Genomic DNA, 20,896 nt, shown 5'->3' on the forward strand with positions numbered 1-20,896 from the left:
AAAACCCCCAATGGGGGTCACAAAGAACAACAACAAATGATAGGTTTCCTTGATTCTAAGGCAACTCTACACACTCTTAAATAACTATTCACTATTGCTATTCCCTACTGAACTGGACAGAGACATTGAGGCAGTTCAACAGACAGGGATCTATACTTGGAAATCCAGAGGTTCTAATACCTCTATCACTTCCTGAACCTCTGCCCCTGGACAAATTACTTCCCCTTTCTAGCCTCTGTTTTCTCATCTGTGCAATATAAATGATAATAGTTTCCATAGTATAGTTGTGAGACTCTAAGGAGATAACTAATGAAACCTTAAACAAATATAAGTCAACCTAGATAGGATTACTCTTCATCACTCACTCCAAACAGTATTATCATCCTCTCTTTACAGATGGGAAACCCAAGGATCAGACAGGCTTCTCCTTGATCTCAAAGACAGGAAGTATGAGAGACTGGAGTAGAACTCAGAGCTCCTCTGTCTCTCTGTCTCTCACCAGGCTCCCAGGCTCCTGAGGGGTGAAAGGAGTAGAAGGCGGTCCTCCAGGAGACAAACTTCATCACCTCTCAAGCTGGCCATGATCTGGAAGAAACTTCATGAGTTTCCAGAAGCATTGCAAGCACCCCAGACCTCCTCAATCCTTTTCACTCCATAAACTTGGGTAGATGACTCCATCTTTCCAAAGCACATGCATCCTGAAACCAAGTCTTTTACAGAGAGCAAAAGCAGAAGGAAAAAAACTGGATTTTAGGAGGAAACTTTTAATTCACATCCTTAAGACTAAGTGCTTGTCCCTGGAAAAATCACATCATCTTCTCAAACCTCAGTTTTTCCCCCCTCTTCTCTTTTTTCTTTATTAAAGTTTTTTTTTTTATTTTATTTTTCCAATAACATGCAAAGATAGTTTTCAACATTCACCCTTTTGCAAACTCTTATCTTTTCAGTTTTGTTTTGTTTTTTTTTTCAGTCTATGAAATAATATAATCCCACCCTCCTTTCTTTCCCCAAGATGTACAATGACATTTTCTAGATTCTTCATTCTCCCTCAGTTTTCCAGACTTGCCGGCTATACCTTCACAACTCTTCTTGTACTTGTCCCTAAGGTAGTACAATACATCTACAATGTTTGATTCAAGACCTGAGTTCAAATCCTGCCTCAGAAATAGCTGAGCACTAGAAGAGTGATCTCAGCAAATCTTTTTACCTTTCTTTGTTTCATTTGCCTTATCTGTAAAAGGAAGATAATAGCAATACCTATTTCCTGGGGTTACTGGGAGGATCCAATGAGATAATCTCCATGAAGCATTTTGCAAACTGTAAAGCATCATTTAAATAACTATCCCTCTTCCTCCATGGTTCTCACCCTTTTCAGCATCTTATCAGCTCTCACCTGAAGATATTATAGAATGGCCTAATTGGTCTCCTGACCAATGTCTCTACCCCCTTTAAACCATCCTCCTCAAAGCTGCTGATGAGATTTTCTTCAAGGCTGAGTCTGGCCCAATCATCTTTCTAATCAGTGACCTTCATCAGGTCTTCATTATATCTACAATTAAAATTAAGTGCTCCTGCATGGCACTGAAAGCCCTTGACCCACTATCACCAACTTGCCTATGACATTAACTCAACTCTCTTATCTCCTACCTCCAGACCTTTGCAAAGCTTGCCCTTCAGCCCCCCTCAATTCTGAAGACTTTGATGTCTCTTTCCTTCAAGCACCCCCTTTCTGCATCTTCCTTCTGTGCCTTCATTCCCCCTATGACCCGGCATTTATGTTCTGATGAAGCTTGTGTCCATATCATCTCCCTTGATAAAACCCAAATCTGCAATGCCTTCTCATCTTGTTTCCAGGGTCCCTTCAAGACACAACAAAGGTCTCAATGGAGAGGAAGCCTTTGAGGATCCTTTCCAGATTCATCTTCCCATATCATGATGTATTTTTGTTTCTCTTTATACAGGATGACCCTAAAGTTTAGTGTGATTTTCAGTTTATTAAAATTAGTAAACTTATTAATTCATTAAGGATTAAAACTGCCCAAATGTTTTTGGCACATGTATTATTTCTCCTGTATTTGTCATCTCCCCTGATAAAATCAGGGCCTGAGAGCAAAGACTTTTTTTTCTCTTATCCTCCTTATGTGTACTTAAAAACTGTGTATTTTTGATCACAAAATCAAACAAAGACAGATTAAGAGCTGGAAGGAATCTCAAAGTCCATCAAGTCCAATCTCTTCATTTTATAGATAAAGATCCTGGGTCCCAGGGAGGTCACAAAAGGAGCAAGCCTAGATCAGACACAGAATTTGAAGCCAGGTGCTTTGACCCCAGCCTTCACTCCATGATAAAACCAAACTGCATTCTTCTGCCACCCCCCCCAAGTTACAAAATTCTAGAAAGTTACTCAAGTTAGATTACAAATGTGATGTTGAATGGGTTGCAACAGTATTTTGAGGCAATTTTAATGGTAGTGGGTCACTAGATCTCTCTCTTCCAGGGCAGAGTTGCTTTCGGGAGCTTCCTTCACATCAGAGACCCCCAAATCAGAAAAGGCAGCCTTGCCTATTTGTTGTTGCTCAGTTGTGTCCATTTTCTGTAAACCCAAAGTGGTTTACCATGTCCTTCTCCAGATCATTTGACAAATGAGGAAACTGAAGCAAACAGGATTAAGTAACTTGTCCAAACCAGATTTGAACTCAGGAAGATGGGTCCTTCCTGGCTTGAGCCAGTACCCTACCTATCATGTCAACCTGTTGCCCCTAGCATGTCCTAGCATGTCCTACCAAGCTACAAAGAAAGGCCTGCCTCAGATCTGTGGCTATTCCAAGGAATGGGTATCTACATTTACCATCTGAGGAAAGGATACAAGAGGTTTAATTTTTCAGCCAAGAAAGTTCACAAAGACCACATAGGAAGGGGCTACACCCTAGGAGATGTACAGAGGAGATGTGTTGCAATCACGGATGAGGGCAACATTCCCATCAAAGAAAGTCCCAGATTCTCAAGGTTTTGTCCAAGATCCCTCTAAAATGGCACAGGCAAAGGACCAATTTAAGATAAATACAAAGGGAGCCCATTACACAAATGACCAAATAGAATTATAAAAGGAGAAAGGGGAATTCGAATGTAAGACACTAAAAAGAGATTTAGGAGACGGGGAAGAGGAAGGAAAAGGCATAAAGAAAATATAGAAAGTTATCTAAATAATTTAAGCTTGTCCCTGGAGAAAAATCAAAGGATACCCCTTCCTCCCACCTTGTAGAGAGAGGTGGTCCACTACATGTATGAAACACTATTGGCCTTGGTGGATTCATTACTTTCTAGTCTTTCTAAAAGTGGATTATGCCTCTTTAGGTAGCAAAGAGGAGCTCAGAGAGATATATTTGGAAATATAAGAATTAGAAAAAATAGTAATTATTTTTAATAATCAAAATAATGTATTAAAAAACCCACATCTGAGAGTTCTCTGCACTTAGTATTTTTTAAAGATGACAGAGTGAAAAAACACTCCAATTTAATGTCAGGAAGATCCAAGTTCCACTTTGATCTCGGACACTTGAGGTGTTGTGTGACCCTAAACCTCTCAGCCTCTGTTTTCTCAACATAACACAGATAACAAAACTTAATTCATGGCGTTCTTGTCAGAATCAAAATACACAACACTTGTGAAACACTTTGCAAATCTTAAAACACTCTACAAAGTCACTTTTATTGTGATTGTTGTTATTGTCATTGATTTAAAAAAAAACACAAAACTTTCAAGGTTTCCCTAGGACTGGGGGCAGGAGGGAGAGTCTCTGCCCTAATGCCAGCGGTATGGGATATGGGACAAAGGATCAATCGGCCTTCCTCTCTGGACTATTCTTCCCTGAAGAAGAGGAGCTACAGTATTTAGTTCAATCTTTCTGGTAAAATCTCCTGTACTGTGCTCCCATAATGGCCCCGTAATGACAGTTAATACTCAAAAATCCAAACTGTCATAAAAGTAGGCCAAAAAAACAAAAAAAGAAAAAGAAAAAACCCTCTCAGGGCAATGGAAGTTTCTGCAAAAAGAATGAGACCTCTGTTTAAAGAGAGAAAGGGGAATAATGTCTGAAAAGAAGAGGAAGGAAATCCCAGGGATAAACTTTCTCAAAGAACAGGGTTAGTGATTAAAGGATACAAAAATCAAGGTTTCTTAAAAGGTTTTAAAAAGACCAAAACTTCAGTCTTGCTTTTTTTCCCCTCCACTGTTCACCCACTCCCACCCCCAACTGGGGATAGGACTTTAAGAATCAATCCAAAACATAGGGGAAAAAAATCTGAATGTGCAAATTCAAATTGCTCCAAGACAATCTTTGCCAGGCACTCAGGTTAAGCCTATGAACCCCTGCCCAGAACAACCCTTCTAAACACACAGGATTCTTCTTGTTGTTCCTGCTGCTGAAGAACATCTGATCTTTTCTTCTTGTTTTCTGTACGCCTGGTGATCCATCTAAATCTTAATCTCCTCTTCTGGAAAGTGGGCATGGTGATGCTCCAAAACTTTCACCTGAGCTTACTGTGAAGTGTCCACAATCCCAAGGCCAGATCAAGGAACTTTGGAGTCAACTGGACCAAATGCACTTCTAGACAGACAGGACCATAGAGCAAGGGGGAGGGAATCTGGAGGGCATCTAGTTCTAAAATCCTTTTAGTTTTACAGAAAAGGGAAGCAAGACCAAGGGAGGGTACAGGAGAAAAGTAGTCAGAAATTCTCTTCCCTTTTCCCAATCACTAGAAAATCCTAGAGGCCAGTAGAGCACCAAAGCCCCATACAAAGACTTATTAATCTTTCTTGTGTCCTGGGCCCCTCTGGCTGGCTCTTATACCTATAATTTCTTTTAAATACCTAGAATTCTAAAGGATGCTAATTATGGTGAAATAATTATTAAAAAATAAGAAAAGCAAGTTCATAGATCCCAGGTTATGAACTCCTACAAATACTCATACTCCCCATTTTACTGACAGGAAAATTATGGAGACAGAGAGGGAAATCAATTTGCACTTGTCACACAGCTAGTGAGTGTCAGAAGCCAGGGCTCTTAGGAGCATCCAAGTTCAGAAATCGATTGAACTTAGCCACTGCTTCCCATCTCAAGAGGATTTTCTTAATTGGAAAAGTTAATAATAAATACTCCGCTTTCTCTTAAATTTGTACCACAGTAGAAGACTGCTTCCTGTCCTAGGCTGGGGACAGGAGGACACTCAAGAGGGTAGTTTTGTTTTATTGCAGCAATTTACTGACTTTTCCTCATTTAAGAATGGAAAAAAAAAGCAAAGGAGAGAGTGGGGTATAGGATAATGGCCCCAAGCTTTCAAACATGACTCCCATGAAACCCAGTTTGGGTTTCTGTCTCTACAGGGACATATGGGGTGGGAGAATAAAAGATTTAAGAGCAAAAGACGTTTAAAAAAGATCTCCAGAATTCCCAGTCAACCATTAACCAGTGGGAGAATGCTGGAAGGGAAATAATCCTGTCCCCAGGAGAAATGAGCAAGTCCCAAACCGTACCATTAACTCTTCCAGATCTTGTAAACAGAAGTATAACATTGCAGAGACAACAATCTCTGGGCCAGAATAGCTATGCTGATGGAGAAGGGCGGGGAAAGACTGAGGCTGAAGCTTTGAAATGAAAATCCTCTTGTTTCATCCCAGGCAGTGAACAAGGCATGGCAGCCATGGGGATACAGGAGAAAGAATGACAGACGATTTTCCTGTGCTCCCAACCCCGCGGCAGGCCCTCTACCTTCTGTGGGAAGGGCGATTTTTCATCTGCCTGAGGGAGTCTAGACCAGATCAAACCTGAGTCACCATTTCTATGTCCTTGATCTGTAAGTCATGGCTTCTGTGTGATTCCACAGACAACTCCTCATTGACCCCAAATAAGCAGACCGAGTGCACAGAATGAAGGCCCCCAAGAGGAGGAAGTTCAACATTTACCCACTGAATCCCAATGCCAGGCCACAGCCACAGCCGCCCACCACCAAAAGGAATTCCTGGCTGCCTCTGTGGGCCCGGGAAACAAGAATGAACATTTCCACAAGAGGAAACCTGCATGCTGGCCTTCCAGGACCCAAGTCAGAAACGCAGAATAGAGACATTGTCTGGGAGGAAAGATGAGGAAACTGAGGCCCAGATTGTAAATTGATAATAATTTATTAAGCATTTGCCTATGTGCCCATATCCTAACAGGAGAGACAACATAAAAAATAACTACATGTATATAAGAATAAAGGGGTAGCTTAAGTGACTTACCCAGGGTCATACGAACCACCTGTAATACACTTAATTCTAGAGAAGGAAAATATGGAGGGAAGATTGTAAAGCAAATTGGGAAGCATTTGTTAGAGGTCTCCTAGGACTAGAGGCTGGCAAAATAAGTCAATGGAATTCAATGTATGTATGACTCTTGGACTGAAAGTCAAGAGTGTCAGAGATCAAGGATTCCAACCAAGAATGTTTTCTAGAGGAAGGAGCTAGAGCCCAAAAGAAGCAAAAAAATGACTTGTCCATAATTACACAGGTTACTAAGGAACATACAATTTCTCACTTCCAAGCATCATCACTTTTTCTACATAAGACATTATGACTTGGGGAAAGCGAAGGACACAGGGAAATTTAGGCAATCTAAGATCAAAATAAAAATCCAAAAAAAAAATTTTTCTTTTAAAAAGACATTAGATCACAAATAGTTAAGATATTTACTCATAATTCAAGCTAACCACAGGGAGGGCAAATCACATTTTCAGAAACATAACCCCCACAAGAGACTATAAATTCTAGAACCTGATACAACCAAATTTCCACTCATTATTCTTTCACCCAACACTGTGAGCTTGTGTGTGTGTGTGTGAGAGAGAGAAACAGTTGCCTTCTGCATTACTAGACAAGTCAATTAACTCTCCTTTGGCCAGAAGTTTGGGGTCTCTCTCCTACCACACCCTGGCATGCCCAAATATGTGAAGAAACTGAAAGCTATTCTAGGCCAGAAAGGAGTCGCACTGCATCCTATGTTGTCTAGGAGTTAAAAAAAAAAATCCCAATTTTCAAACCTCTTCTTCATAAAAACAGTTAAACTTTTCTTTCTTGTTGCTAAAGAATTTTATTTTGATCTATCTGTGTGCAACAAATGCATACACACACATAAATACATTTATTAAGAACTCACACATACACATGCATTTATATAGAAATGCACAGGTATAGACATATATAAACACATAAATATATAGATACATACAAATGCATGCATGGTAGTATACATGTATTATACATGTATACAATATGTAAAAAACACACATGCATACAAATGCAAACCCAATATACATGCATATAAAATACATAAATGGAGATATACATATACATATGCATATATGGGAATCTACACATATACACATATACAGATACATCTAGAGAGACATACACATACATAGAAAATACATAAATGCACATACAGAAACACATATCCACATGCATGTAGAGAAATAGACATATACGTGACACATACATGGGTGTACAACTGTAAACACAGCACCCACATGCACACACATAATTTCCAATGCTCCCAACAAGGCTTCCTGGACCCCAGATGGCTAGCTAAGACCTGCTTCTGTACTGAGGTCCGTCGGCTCCGGCTCCAGAGCTGGCTGGGTGATGTCTGATTCCAGCGGCCAGCCCTGCCCAAGTCTGTTGCATCTCCAAAGCCGGAAGCCCTGGGAAACAGATTAACCAGGAAAACTTCTCAACTGTCTTAGCTGCCAGAGGCCAGAGGGACCTGTCAGCAAGAAGAGGCTACAGGGAGACAGCGGGTCTCTGGTGAGAAAAACCGCAAAAGAAAACATATCGACTTACCTTCTCGGCATACTTGAACTTGACATAGAACCAACTCGACTTGATCATTGTCTCACCTTCTGCCCCAAGGAGTTGGCGGGGGGGGGGGGCACGATGGAGAAGCGAAGCAGGGGATCTCTAAGGAACCCTCACTACCCTGAGTGAAAAGCAACCTGGGTCTGCAAGGATTTCCCAAGAATGCGGACTTTCCCCAAGGACAAGAAGAGAGGCAGGATCTCCCTGAAGGCAGGCTCCCCTCTTCTGGTTCTGCAGCCCCCTCCTGCACACCTTAGCCCCTAACACTGTGTGTGATCTTGATTCTGAAACGACTCCCTGTGAAAGCCTTGCTTAGCTACTCTCTCTCTCTCTCTCTCTCTCTCTCTCTCTCTCTCTCTCTCTCTCTGCCCTCCCTCCCTCTCTCTCTCTGTTTCTCCGTTGGCCGTCTGACAAGAGAATTCCTCAAATGGACTTCAGCTGCATTCATCACAATTGGCACATGTCAGTAGAGCTGGGAGGCTGGCCTTGGCCCTGGCATCCTCCCAGAAGGAGGGCCCCCCCATGCTACCCCCCCCAACCCTACGGGATGAATAATGAATTCCAGAACTCTCCCTGTGGACACAGATTAACACCTGGCTAAACATTATTCTGACAACAGTCTTGGTTTCTTCAGGCCAGGGCCCAGGCCCTTAACCCCTTAGCCCCCCAAAGTCTTTCCCTATACTCATCTTCCTGCCACCTCTGCCCCCTAAAGAGGAGATGGGGGGTTGCTTCTCTGGTAAAAACAGAATAATTGAATGCATTTCTACCTTAAATTCTCTGGCTACAGAAGGCACTTGGACGGGGCAACTGAGTTCCTTCCCAGCATCAGCTTTTTCTCTTGCCCACCACCATTAGAGAAGGCTTCTGGCAGACAGGGAACTTGGCAACAGAGGGTCTGGGGAACATGAGGGTGACATTTCGCAGCCACCGCCTCAGTTCCTGGGAACATTCTACAGGGCTCTTGTTGTTCATCTGGCCAGCATTAGCTCATTAAGCCTCCCCAGATGGAAGCAAGGAAGATGAGGGGGCACCCCCTTTATAGGGGAGAGTTTTGGAGGGAAATGGGTGGAAAAAAGGAAATCGGCCACTTTACACAGTAGGAAACCTCTTTGGCAAATATCAGGAGGCAAGGAAGGACCCTGAATTAGACCAAAGACATCACACACTTGGAAAGCAAGACAGGAAAATACAAGAACAAGAAAAAAAGAGAAAATACCCAAGGGAATGGGAAGGGGGATTGATGATACAAAGAACAAAGGATCTCATATCTAGAGCAAAAGAGACTTTAGAAGTCATTTAGTGCAATCCCATCCTTTTAACAGAAGAGAAAACTGAGGTCCAGGGATAGGAGGTGACTTGCCTAATGGGATCTGGGAATCATCCAGTTGTCCCAATTTCACCAACATTGTCCCATTCCAAACCATGGGTTTTGGTATTTACATTTATTTACATCGCCCCCTCCCCCATTTATTTATTTGTTTGTTTGTTTGTTTGTTTTTTAATGGGGTTTTTTTTTTGCAAGGCAATGGGGTTAAGTGGCTTGCTCAAGGCCACACAGCCAGGCAATTATTAAATGACTGAAGCCACATTTGAACTCAGGTCCTCCTGACTCCAGGGCAGGTGCTCTATCCACTGTGCCACCTAGCTGCACCCCCCCTTTATTTTAAACCTTAACTTGTGATTTAATTGACTCTAAGGTAACTCCCAATGAATTTGATCTTTTCCTCTCTCTCTATATCTATATATATGTATGTTTAATCTGGCATTTTCATCCCCAATCCAAAGAGCACAGACAAATACACCTGAAGGAGAGAATGCCAAAAAATAGAGTAGACAAGAGGAAATGAGTAGATAGCATCTCATTTTAACAAAAACCAGGCTCAAGTAGAACAGGAGGAACAGGAAGGAAGAAAGGAGAGAAAATCCCAGTTGATGAGGGAAGATGCTGGCTCAGGAATCATAAGATTATGGGTTTCAAAATGGAAGGGCCATTTGAGATCATCAGATCCACCTTCAAGACTCCGGATTCAAATGCAAGTCCAGAGAATCCAAACATCTCTTTCCACAACAAAAAGAGCCAGCAGAACTAGGGTGAGTCCAATTCCACATGACCTAAAATGCTCAAGAATTGGAGTAAAGCAATAAATTTGACTTTCAGATTAACTAGAAGTTAAACAATTACCTCAATTTTAAAAATCCTCAACTTTTAAAGGTTTCTATATGTTCACCTACTTCCACATTTGGCAAGGTAAATTCAATCTAGTGATGTTAGGCTCAATCTTCCTTCATATCCTGAAAATCTTCCTTATAGTTGTCTAATGTCAACCTACTGAAGCTTAATGGTAGGTGCCCAGTTTTTTTCTGGAGGTCCCCAAGACCATAACATCAGGAAGGTGAGGTAGGTAATGATTTTCAAGTGAACTGGATGAAAGACTCCTTCAGAGTCATCTGGCTTTGGTGAAGAGATACAGGACCACTGGAGATAGCCCTGGAGGAAGTGGGAGAACTGAGAGGGAAGGTGCAGACAGAAATGGCTACATGCTAGCCACGGGGCAAACCAGAGAAAAGAACTTTAATGGATACTGGTTTCAGCTTGCTTCCTTTTAACATTCCTCTTTATTTTCCAAAACATTCCAGGACTATTTATTTGCACAAAGTGGATAATGAGAAAATTAGTGGAGGGAGAAAAGGGAAAAAGGAAAGAAACACAGAATGGGGAATGGGGAATGGGGAATGGGGAATGGGGAAGAGAACTCCAAATATTACAGATTTAAAGCTGAAAAGGACCGTGAAGATCACCTACCTGGTCCAAGTCTCTTATTCTGGTCATAAGGAAAATGGGGCCTAGAGAGGTTGGATGAATTATCCAGTCAAAGAGATAAGATTACAGTAAGTGGTGAACAATATATTAATAATACCTGGTTAATATTATGGCTTGAACCAGGTTCTATGAGTCCAAATCCAGTACTCTTCAAAGATATTACATTCAATTAGAAGTTCAGCAAAATGTTCTTACTCTGTGTGTTCCTGTCTCTCTTTCAGTTTCCAATATCTCAATGCTGTTTAATATACTATAAACTCTTAAAGAGTAGAGACTGATTTGTTTGTATTTTTTATTTACTTGATTTTTGGTCTCTTTTGGTATACCCCATTGCTTAGTACAGAGCCTGGTCATACAGTAGGCACTCAATAAATGCTTATTGACTATATACTGAATATATTCTTACTACACACACACACACACATATATACACACACACTTACTGAATATATACATCTGTGTATGCATATCTATGATTTCAGTGGTGTAAGGGGCTGGGGGTGAGGAACTCCTTCTACCTTCTACTCCTTCTAGACTTTTTCCTTTGAAACCTAAAATAGTAATAATGTTTGTCCTTCATTTTCAAAGAAGATCACGACATCAAGGCAGGACAAGTACATGAATTGTATTTGAGTGAAGGAGAGGCTGTGTTAAGTCACCAGCCTCACTTTCTCCTCTGGAGCCATCTGGGTCCAGTGGTCAGATATAGATCAGGACAACTGGAGATGGACCTGGATGCAGGGCAATCAGGGTTAATAATACACCACTAGTGCACGTCAAGTGTCTTGAGGTCTCCCTGATTTCAAGACCAGTGCTCTGTCCATTGTGTCATCTAGTTGCCCTTCAGAGTTGGGTGGATAACTGAGAATTTAAAGGACGTGACCAAGGTCCCATAGTCATTATACATAAAAGGCAATACTTAAACCCAGGTGTTCCAGATTGCCTGGCTCATTCCATATCCACTATAGCACTGCCTCCTGTGTTTTAATTGTCAAACATTTATATTCACTGAGCTCTTCCAACTAGAAAGAACTCTACAAATTATCTATTCCAATAATCATGCTCATTTAACAGAAGAGGAAATTGTGTGCTTGCTACACGTATGACATAATGGAAGTAAATGTTTTCTTTGGTTTCATTTTTAAAGCTACTTAATGTACTCAGACAATTAGGGAAACAAACAAAAATAACACTATCATTTCAATTGGATATGAGTATCATCACAATGCTGTATATCATAGTGTGAATTCAACATAGAACTTGGTAGACAATATGGAACAAAAGAGTGTCCTACATAAAGGATGCTTCAGAGATTTTCTAGACAAAGTCATTGAAGGGAAAGCAGATGGAGTGACAGATAAGACCAGAGAAAAACCAAAGGAGTAGGCATTTCAGGAAAAGAAAATGGAGGGCAGGAAAAGGCAAACCATTCATGTATTTTACTTAAATGCAGCACTATATTAACAAGATACACTGGGGATAAATCACCACCCCAGATTCTGTCTCAATAAAAGCACTGTCCACAACTAGTTGGACATTATCACTTTCATTTTCCTGAATATAAAAACTGTCATTTTTCAGGCATCCAATGAAATACAACCTGTTGAAAAGTAGGGATTTACATTGAACTCCTATTTTAGTGTAAAAACTGGAGACTGAGTAGGTCAGAACTTAATAGAGATAGTGACTGGAGAGCTCTCCATCATCAGGGTAGAAAACCAAAACCTTTCTGAAAGACATTATTGACATCAACATATACTTTTCCACTATTTTTGTTAACAATACTGTGCCATGACATAATTCTGATCCAGAACAACTTACAAATGGATGAATGACCTGGCCCTTGGGTAATTTCACTATTCACTGATCTCATAGCAAAAAGTAACCCCACACACCCCATTGTTTTGCTCCCACATTCTATGACAGAATGTGAAGTCCAGAAAAAAGGGGAGCTGGGTTTTGAGTAAAAAAATCTTGAATTCAAATCATGAAACACCTGCCCTTAGGAGACACTGGGTAAGTCATATAACAAAGTTCCCTCCAAAAAACAAAATTTTGTCACGTTACATAGTCTTCAACTAATTCATCTAAAATTCACTAAAAAAACCAAGAGGAGTTAGATTAGACTAACTTTCAGATTCCTTCCAATTCTCAATCTATGATGAATTAGTCTGGAATACATATTAAGATCTGCATTGACAGAGATAGTTTCTCTTTTGAAAGTTTCCTATGCTGAGAGCAGATATGGACTGACAACCTTTAAGAAAAATCCTCCGAGCAAAAATCCCATTCCTACCCATACTTTAAGAGAAAAAAATAAAAGTAGTTTATTGCAAGCTCATCTTTTAAAAAAAAAATTACTTAAAGGTAACCATTCTAATTAACCTTTTCATTCCTGGAGGGGAAAGAAGACCTTCAAAAGGCAGAAAGCTATCAATTTATCAGGTATTTTCTTTCCCTCCCATCCTTTGTATCCCCTTCCACCTCTCACTCTCCTTTTAGTAGAAATTTCCCTCCTAAAATGGGAGTGAATCCTAAGGCTGGCTTGTTTCACCTGTCACTAATGCCATCATGAATGGGCCCAAGGGACTCTACAACTGAAGCTGCTAAGGCTGAAACACACCTCACTGTGGCAAAACATCTTAAGGTCTGGAAAGAGCAGCTGAAAAGGTACCAACCATGAGAAAGAGTCATCCTGCTGTGCAAATAGATTCCACAGTTATATTGCCTTGTCTTCAGAATGGTGTCTGGTACTAAAGACAACCAAACTTGTTGGGAAAGAGGAAATTATGTAAAGGATAAACATAAAACCTGTAGTATAACAAAATTTCAAATAAATTGAGGCACTTCCAAAACTACAAGCTTTCCTGAAATCTAGAAGCCTAATTTTTTCAACAGTAATTCCATTTCTCTTAAGTTAACCAAAAGAGAATAGGAAATGCAATTATAAACTACAAGACATGAATTAAATCATTCCTCAAAAACTTCCTGTCTGTGCAACCCTGGACAAGTCACTTAACTTCTATCTGTCTCAGTTTCTTCATCTATAAAAATGGGAATAACAGAATTTCCTATATCAAGGGTTTTTCTGGGGGCCAAATGAGTTAATACATGTAAAATGTTTTGCAAACCATAAAGTGCTATATAAATATTAGCTGCTATTATGATGATTAAACATAAACATCTTGCTAAATAAGAAGTTTTCTGAACATTCATCAAAGGGGAACCACTTGGTCTATAATAGACCAACATGTAATAATAGAATCATTGAATGAAAGTGATTTAGACATGGAAGGTCTAATCTTTAAGTTTTATTTTTAAACTTCAGGAGTCTAGGGCCCAGTTTTAGTGACTTCCTCCATAGTCAGTAAACAGCACAGTCAGAATTTGAAACCAGATTCACCTAGTCTGTAAGACTAATCTGTAGGATTTGAATTCAGGTCTTCATTCTCTCCATGCCCAGAACTTTATCCCCTGCTCTATCTTCTCAAGAGTTGGAGGAAATAGATAATATAAGGAATATTGTCCCTATTTCCAAATGAAGGTAGTAATTTAGGTAATGCTAACTTCCCACTTGGTTGCTCTTCTAGCTTCCATGGTCTCCAGACACCCATCAGTCCACAGGATGACCTGAATTCTGTAACCCCGACTTCCTTAGCACCCCTTGCCCTTAGGACGTCTCCTTCCCTCTTGCTGGACAGGGTTAGGTGAATGTCTGAGAGCTCCCCAAGACACTCCCCCATTTAAGGAGGCCAGAGCATCCACCTCATCTCACTCCACCTGGATGATCTCTTGGCCATCATGAGCTCCAGAAAATGACCATCTTATCATATGAAATAATTCTGTAAGTAATACCTTTTCGATCTTTTGTTAACAATACTGTGCCATGACGTAATTCTGATCCGGCCTGACTGCAGGTACAGAGTAGGACCCTGCCCTTCAGATTGGCCTTCATTTCACTGTTCTGTCCATTCACTCCTGCAATCAAATAAGACTGGGCCTGGCCATGGTATTGGAGAATGACAGATACTGGCTTAAGATTCAGTAGACAAACGGAAAGGTGACCTTCTCATGCTTTATTTTTGAGAAACAGGAGGGACAGATGGCAAAAAAAATAATAATAATAATAATTAAATCCTCTGAATACCCAATAGTTAGTATAAAAATAAAAGCTTTATCACCTTTATTTCTTCCTAGAAGAAAGACATCCTTTCTTCCTCTTTTCTTCCTTCTAAATTTTTTTTTTTGCTATTATTAAAGAGAAACAGCATATGAGTTCAGCAATTTAGAAGACAGAATCCATGCCCATTTACACCAACGAGATTCAGAGCCCAGGATGAATGGAGCCACAGCCCACGGCCTACACTAGAAACAAACACAGACTAACTCCTTGCTCAGTATAGCAGGTTTCTGGAGTCTCAGCCCAGACCAAGGCCAGAAAGCCCAGGTGGAATTTTATGGTAAGGAATTTTAGACCATAAGATCACAGACCCAGGGCAACTAGGTAGCTCAGTGAACTGAGTTCCAGACCTGGAGTCAAAAGACTCCTCTTCATCCAATCTCAGACACCCACTAGACTTTAGGCAAGTCCCTCAACTCTGTCTGCCTCAGCTGCCTCATCAGTCAAATGAACTGGAGAAGAAAATGACAAACCACTCCAGTGTCTTTGCCCAGAAAACTCCAAATGAGGCCCCAGAGAATCAGACATGACTGTAATGAATGAATCATAACAACAAAATCACAGATCTACAACTGGAGGAAATCTCAGAGGTCAAAACTAATCTAGCCTCTTCAATTCACAGAGGTGGATAGAGGTTAAGTGACTTGCCCAAGGTCATACGGTTAGTGAATGTCTGAGACTGGATGAAGATGAGTCTTCCTGACTCCAAGTCTGGCACTGTTCCCTGAGATCAAGAGCTAATAATAATAATAACCCAGAGTTAATAAATATCTAATGCTTAATATGAGCTCCAAGGGCTCGAGGTAGTGAGCAATCTAGCTTCTTTATATTCTAAAGTTGTAAAAAGGAAGCTTATGATAACAGGCACACAAGATAGAGACAGATACACACATGTACACACATGATACAGGGGAAGGAATCTCAGAGGGAAGATCAACAAGCTAAAGGGGAACAGATAAAGACGTCTTAGCAGAAACTAGAATTTGAACCATCTGGAAAGAAGTTGGGGAAACCAGGTGGAGGACGTGGGACGGAGAATATTCCAAGAATGGGAGAGAGGAGTGAGACTTTGCATGCCATAAGGAAGAAACACCAAGAAGACAGGTGAGGCTGGTTCAGGGGGTGTGATTTAAGAAGACTGAGAAGTAGTGGAGGGGCCCCTTTGCTAAACATCCTCAAGCAAACAAGAAAAGATCACTTAGCAACTATCTAGGCTAGGCACGATGCTTCCAAGGATCCCTTTGAACTCAAAACAGACTCCTAACATATCCATATGGCTATACCCACATGCATAAATGAATATCTGTTCATATATATAGAACTTCCACAAGGTTATGCAACTCCCATCCTATGTGTACACAACACCTTCATCAAATAACCGAATTTGAGAACTTTCTCCAAATAGGCATTCCTAGAACTATGGCAAAGGCCAGCAAACATTCTTAAACCACCACAGCCTCTTTGAAGGTAATGGTCAGGTGCCCAAAGGACAGAGACATGTCTGGCAGAACAAATGGCTAAGAAGGAATCTGTCCAGACAAACTTAGCAGAGCAGGTGAACACATTGTGGCTCCCAGCAAGGCGAGCCTGGGCCAAGATGGTGGGCAAGGAGCTGTCCATATGTTGGATCCTAGAAAATCAGGGCAGCTTGCTGAAACAGAGGGATGTCCTCGAATCAGGAGACAGAGGCGAGGTAAGGGACAAGGTCGAAAAACAGAAACAAAAGTGCCTAATAATAAACCTGAGCTCTTGGAAAAGGCTATCAACAGCAAAGAGTTATGGGGATTTCCAAAATAAAATCTATCACTCATAATTATACCAAAAAATGGGAATAGAGACAGGTCTAAATCCATGAGGAGTTTAGGATGGTTGAGGAGTCTAGACACTGAATCAGGAGGCAGAAAAACTTGATGGAATGAGGGCAAGATTTGGAAGTAAGAAGACCTGGGTTCAAATCTTAGCTTGGTCACCATGTGACCAGGTGGAGGTCACCCTGTGGAGCCAATATAATTAAGAGGTTGGGCTGAGCAATGACTGAGGACCGTCCAGTTCTAAACTTTCAATAGTATGATTCTAATTCTTTATCTCTCTATGTACACACACACACACACACACACACACACACACACACGCATATATGCATTCATACATATATTAGCATATATAAAAATATATATTATATGCTTCATTGTGAAATGTGTTGTTAATTTTTATTCAGTCCTGTCTGACTCTTTCAATTCTGTCTGACCCCATCAAAGGTTTTCATGGCAAAGATACTGGAATGGTTTTCCATTTCATTCTTCAGCTCATTTCACAGATGAGGAAACTGAGAAAAACAGGATAGAGTGACTTGCCCAGGGTCACACAGCTAGTGTGAGAGACTACACTTGAACACAGATCCTGACTATAGGAAAGACATTGTCCTATTGACCACCTCTCTGTTATTTTTTTTAAACATTTTATTTGTTTTCCAATTATATACAATAGTAAATTGTACCCATGATTTTTTTCAAGGCTCTGAACTCTACAGTTTTCCCCCCTCCTCGCCCCCAGGCTGTCTGACAGTCTCTACACTGTTTCCATGCCATACATTGATGTAAATTGAATGTTATAAGTGTAAACATAAGAAAAAACATAAAGTCCCTCCCCCCCAAGAAGATGGGAAACCTCAAGAATAGAGAGAGAGAGAGAGAGAAATAAAATTGTCAGTCTGTATTCAGATTCCAACTCTGTCTCTGGGGTGAGTTCCTTTCTTTATCATAAATCCACCAGAGAAGTTGCTACAGTATTTTTCCCTCAGTTGCTATCACTAACTGTACCTCCACTCTATTCCTCCCCACTCTCATTCATCCTATTCTCTCTCTCTCTCTCTCCTTTCATCCTGGACCTGTCCAAAAGTGTGTTGCATCTGAGTGCCCTCTCTCTTGATCTTTCCTCTCCTCTGTCACCCATTCCCCCTTTCCCTCCCCCCATTTCCCCTCATCCCGTCCCTTTCCTCCCATCCCTCTCCAGGGCAAGACTGATTTCCTCACCCTATCAAGTGTGTATGCCATTTCCTCCCTGAGCCATTTCCGATGAGAATGAAGGCTCACTCATTCCCCCTTTCATTCCCTCCTCCCCTTCATTGAAGAAGCTTTTTTTTTGACTCTTATGTGAAATCTCTCAGCTTCTTCATCATCTCCTTTTCCTTCCTTCCAGTACTTTCCCTCATCGCCCTTTCACTCCATCCTTTTACCACAGCATACCATTATATTCCACTCCTTCCTATGTCCTGTCTATATATGCTCCTTCTAGCCGCTCTTATAAATGATGAAGTTCATATGAATTATCAATATCTTCTTCCTGTGCAAGAATACAAACAGTTCAACATCATCAAGTTCCTCACAGTTAGTCCCTCTCTTCCACTCCCTCTATGGTTCACCAGAGTCCTGTACTTGGAGATCAAACTTTCTGTTCAGCTCTGGTCGTCTCATTAGGAAAGTTTGAAAGCCCCCTGTTTCATTGAAAATCCATCTTTGCCCCTGAAAGAGAATGTTCAGCTTTGCTGGGTAATTGATTCTCGGTTGTAAACCAAGATCTTTTGCCTTCTGGAATATCATATTCCAATCCCTATGAGTCCTTAATGTAGATGCTGCCAGATCCTGTGTAATCCTGACTATGAAGCCTCAGTAGTTGAATTGTCTGTTTCTAGCAGCTTTTAGAATTCTCTCTTTGATTTGGGAGTTTTGGAATTTGGCTATAATATTCCTGGAAGTTTTTCTTTTGGGATCCCTTTCAGGGGGTGACCAGTGAATTCTCTCAATTTCTATTTTATCCTCAGCTTCTAGGATCTCGGGGCAATTTTGCTGTATTATTTCTTGAAAAATGAAGTTTAGGCTCTTGTCCTGGTTGTGGCTTTCAGATAGTCCAATAATTTTCAAATTATTTCTTCTGGATCTGTTTTCAAGGTCAGTTGTTTTTCCAATGGGATATTTCACATTTTCTTCTAATTTTTGGCGTTTTTGGAAGAGTTTTATTTCTTGCTGATTTCTTGCAAAGTCATCAGCTTCCTTTAGTTTCATTTTGCATTTGAAGGAGTTATTTTCTTCAGAGAGCTTTTTTATCTCCTTTTCCAGCTGGCCAATTCTGCTTTTCAAGGCATTCTTCTCCTCATTTGCCTTTTGTTTTGCTTTTTGGATTAGGCCTAAACTGTTTTTTTAACATATTATTTTCTTCAGTATTCTTTTGTATTTCTTTCACCAAGCTTTTGATTTGGTTTTCATGATTTTTCCATATTGCTCTCATTTCTCCTCCCAGTTTTTCCTCCACCTCCCTGAATTGCTTTTCAAAGTCTTTTTTGAGCTCATCCACAGTCTCTGAGGGCATTTTCTATTTCTCTTGGAGGTTTTGGATACAGGAGCTTCGATTTTATCATCAGAGTATGTGTTTTGCTCTTCCATAAGACTGAAGTAATTCTCTATGGTCAGATCCTTCTTTCCAAGGTCTTAAGCTCTCCAGCCTGTGCTTTGATATGTAGATGACCACAGCACTGCCCTCTGCCCTGAGGCTATAAGACGGGATCCAGCTATCTTAGTAAGGAAGCCTAAACCACACTCTGAGTCTGAAAGTAGGCAAACAGCAGAGTTCTGCCCCAGCAAGAGCAGAGGCCTCTGCAGACTTCCCTTACCTTCTCTGGGGGTGCAGGATGCTTTCTCCAGATTCTCGCTGCAGGTTCTGTGGTCGGTGCTCCTCGCTCCACACTCAGCCAGGTGCAGCAGAGTTCTCTCCTTTCCCCTTCAAGCTGTTGCTGGTGCTCTCTGGGCTGGGCTGGATTGGGCTTTGCTGAGCTGGGCTGGGCTACGCAGTGGCTTTCCCCCCCACCCCAGGTCTTGGTGAAGCACACCTTTCCTGTGGAGGTTCTAAGTTATCTTGGACTGGGAAAATGCATCACTCAGTCTTTCTGTGGGTTCTGCCCCTCTAAATTTTGGCTAGAGCCCTCATTTGTTTGTTTTTTGGGGGGTTGGGGGGTCGGAGTTGTCGGGGAATGCTGCCTTCACACTGCCATCTTGGCTCCACCCCCCCACCTCTCTAAGTAGGAAGAATATAAAAACCAATATGCCCTGTCCATTTTATGTTACTGCCTATAGAAACAAGCAAGAGGAAAAGAAACAGCATATTTTCCTCCAAATTCAGAGACAGAAGAAGTGAGGTAGGTAGGAGGGTAATATCCATCACCTTGCTTCTGAATCCTCCCAGTACTTGGGTAATATAATAAATTAGATTAGATTAGATCAAGCAAAGCTACTGTCTAGGCCTGGCCCACCCTAGAGAGAAGAGTTCAAGTGGAGGTCTCTTGGAATTTTTTGGTTTTTAAATCCAATAACCCAAACAGGACTTGATAGACAATTAACTGAAAAACAGCTATCTCCACCCAACAGACCAGAGCAAGCAGTCAACAATGAGCTGTGAGTGGCTGCGAGTTGCAGTGCCCTGATTTCTGCCCTCTGGAGAGAGAAGAGGGTGAGAAGAAAAGCAGAAGAGGACTCTGCTTTCCAGCTGGGCAGACTGATGATGCACTAATGATGCACATGGGGAATGACTAAGGAACTCTTATAAAGCAATGCATCAGGAAGTGCCAGTTTATAGAGTAAGTGCACGAGCTGCCAGGGAAAGTCAAGTAAAGGACACATTAGAGATGGAGAAGGAAGATGGTGGTCTCTCATGGAGACTTCCCAATGGAAAGGAAACTCTAAAGAGGCTTAGGGACAGGATAGGGCTTGGCAAAGAGGAAAAGAAAGGGAAGTGCTCCCTAGGGGAAAAAAGGAAAAGAACCCCAACATGTGAATAGAAGGATGTGAGTTAGAATCCTACCTGACATCCAAATCGTGTGTATGTGTGTGTGTGTACAAAATATATGTATACATAATGTATGTGTGTATATAAATATATAAATTTGAGCAATTCATATACATAATCCTCTTTGGATTCTAGTTTCCCCATCTATAAGTGAGGGGTTTAATGGCCC

General features: G+C 41.1%; 1 protein-coding gene across 5 annotated transcripts in view; it reads right to left on the bottom strand.

The window, feature by feature from the left end:
- The window catches only part of AUTS2 (activator of transcription and developmental regulator AUTS2), a 1,198,592-nt gene that overhangs the window by 827,335 nt on the left and 350,361 nt on the right, over positions 1-20,896 (bottom strand). Inside the window, exon 1 of one of the 5 annotated variants that reach the window (XM_074189338.1) lies at positions 7,874-17,843. The exons of the other annotated variants lie outside the window; for them this stretch is intronic. Coding sequence (XP_074045439.1) covers positions 7,874-7,921 — 48 coding nt within the window. The 5' untranslated portion in view covers positions 7,922-17,843. Of the gene's footprint in view, positions 1-7,873; positions 17,844-20,896 lie in introns of those variants that run through there. 5 annotated transcript variants of the gene reach the window in all.

Source organism: Macrotis lagotis, chromosome 5 (assembly GCF_037893015.1).
Source record: "Macrotis lagotis isolate mMagLag1 chromosome 5, bilby.v1.9.chrom.fasta, whole genome shotgun sequence".
Taxonomy (NCBI): domain Eukaryota; kingdom Metazoa; phylum Chordata; class Mammalia; order Peramelemorphia; family Peramelidae; genus Macrotis; species Macrotis lagotis.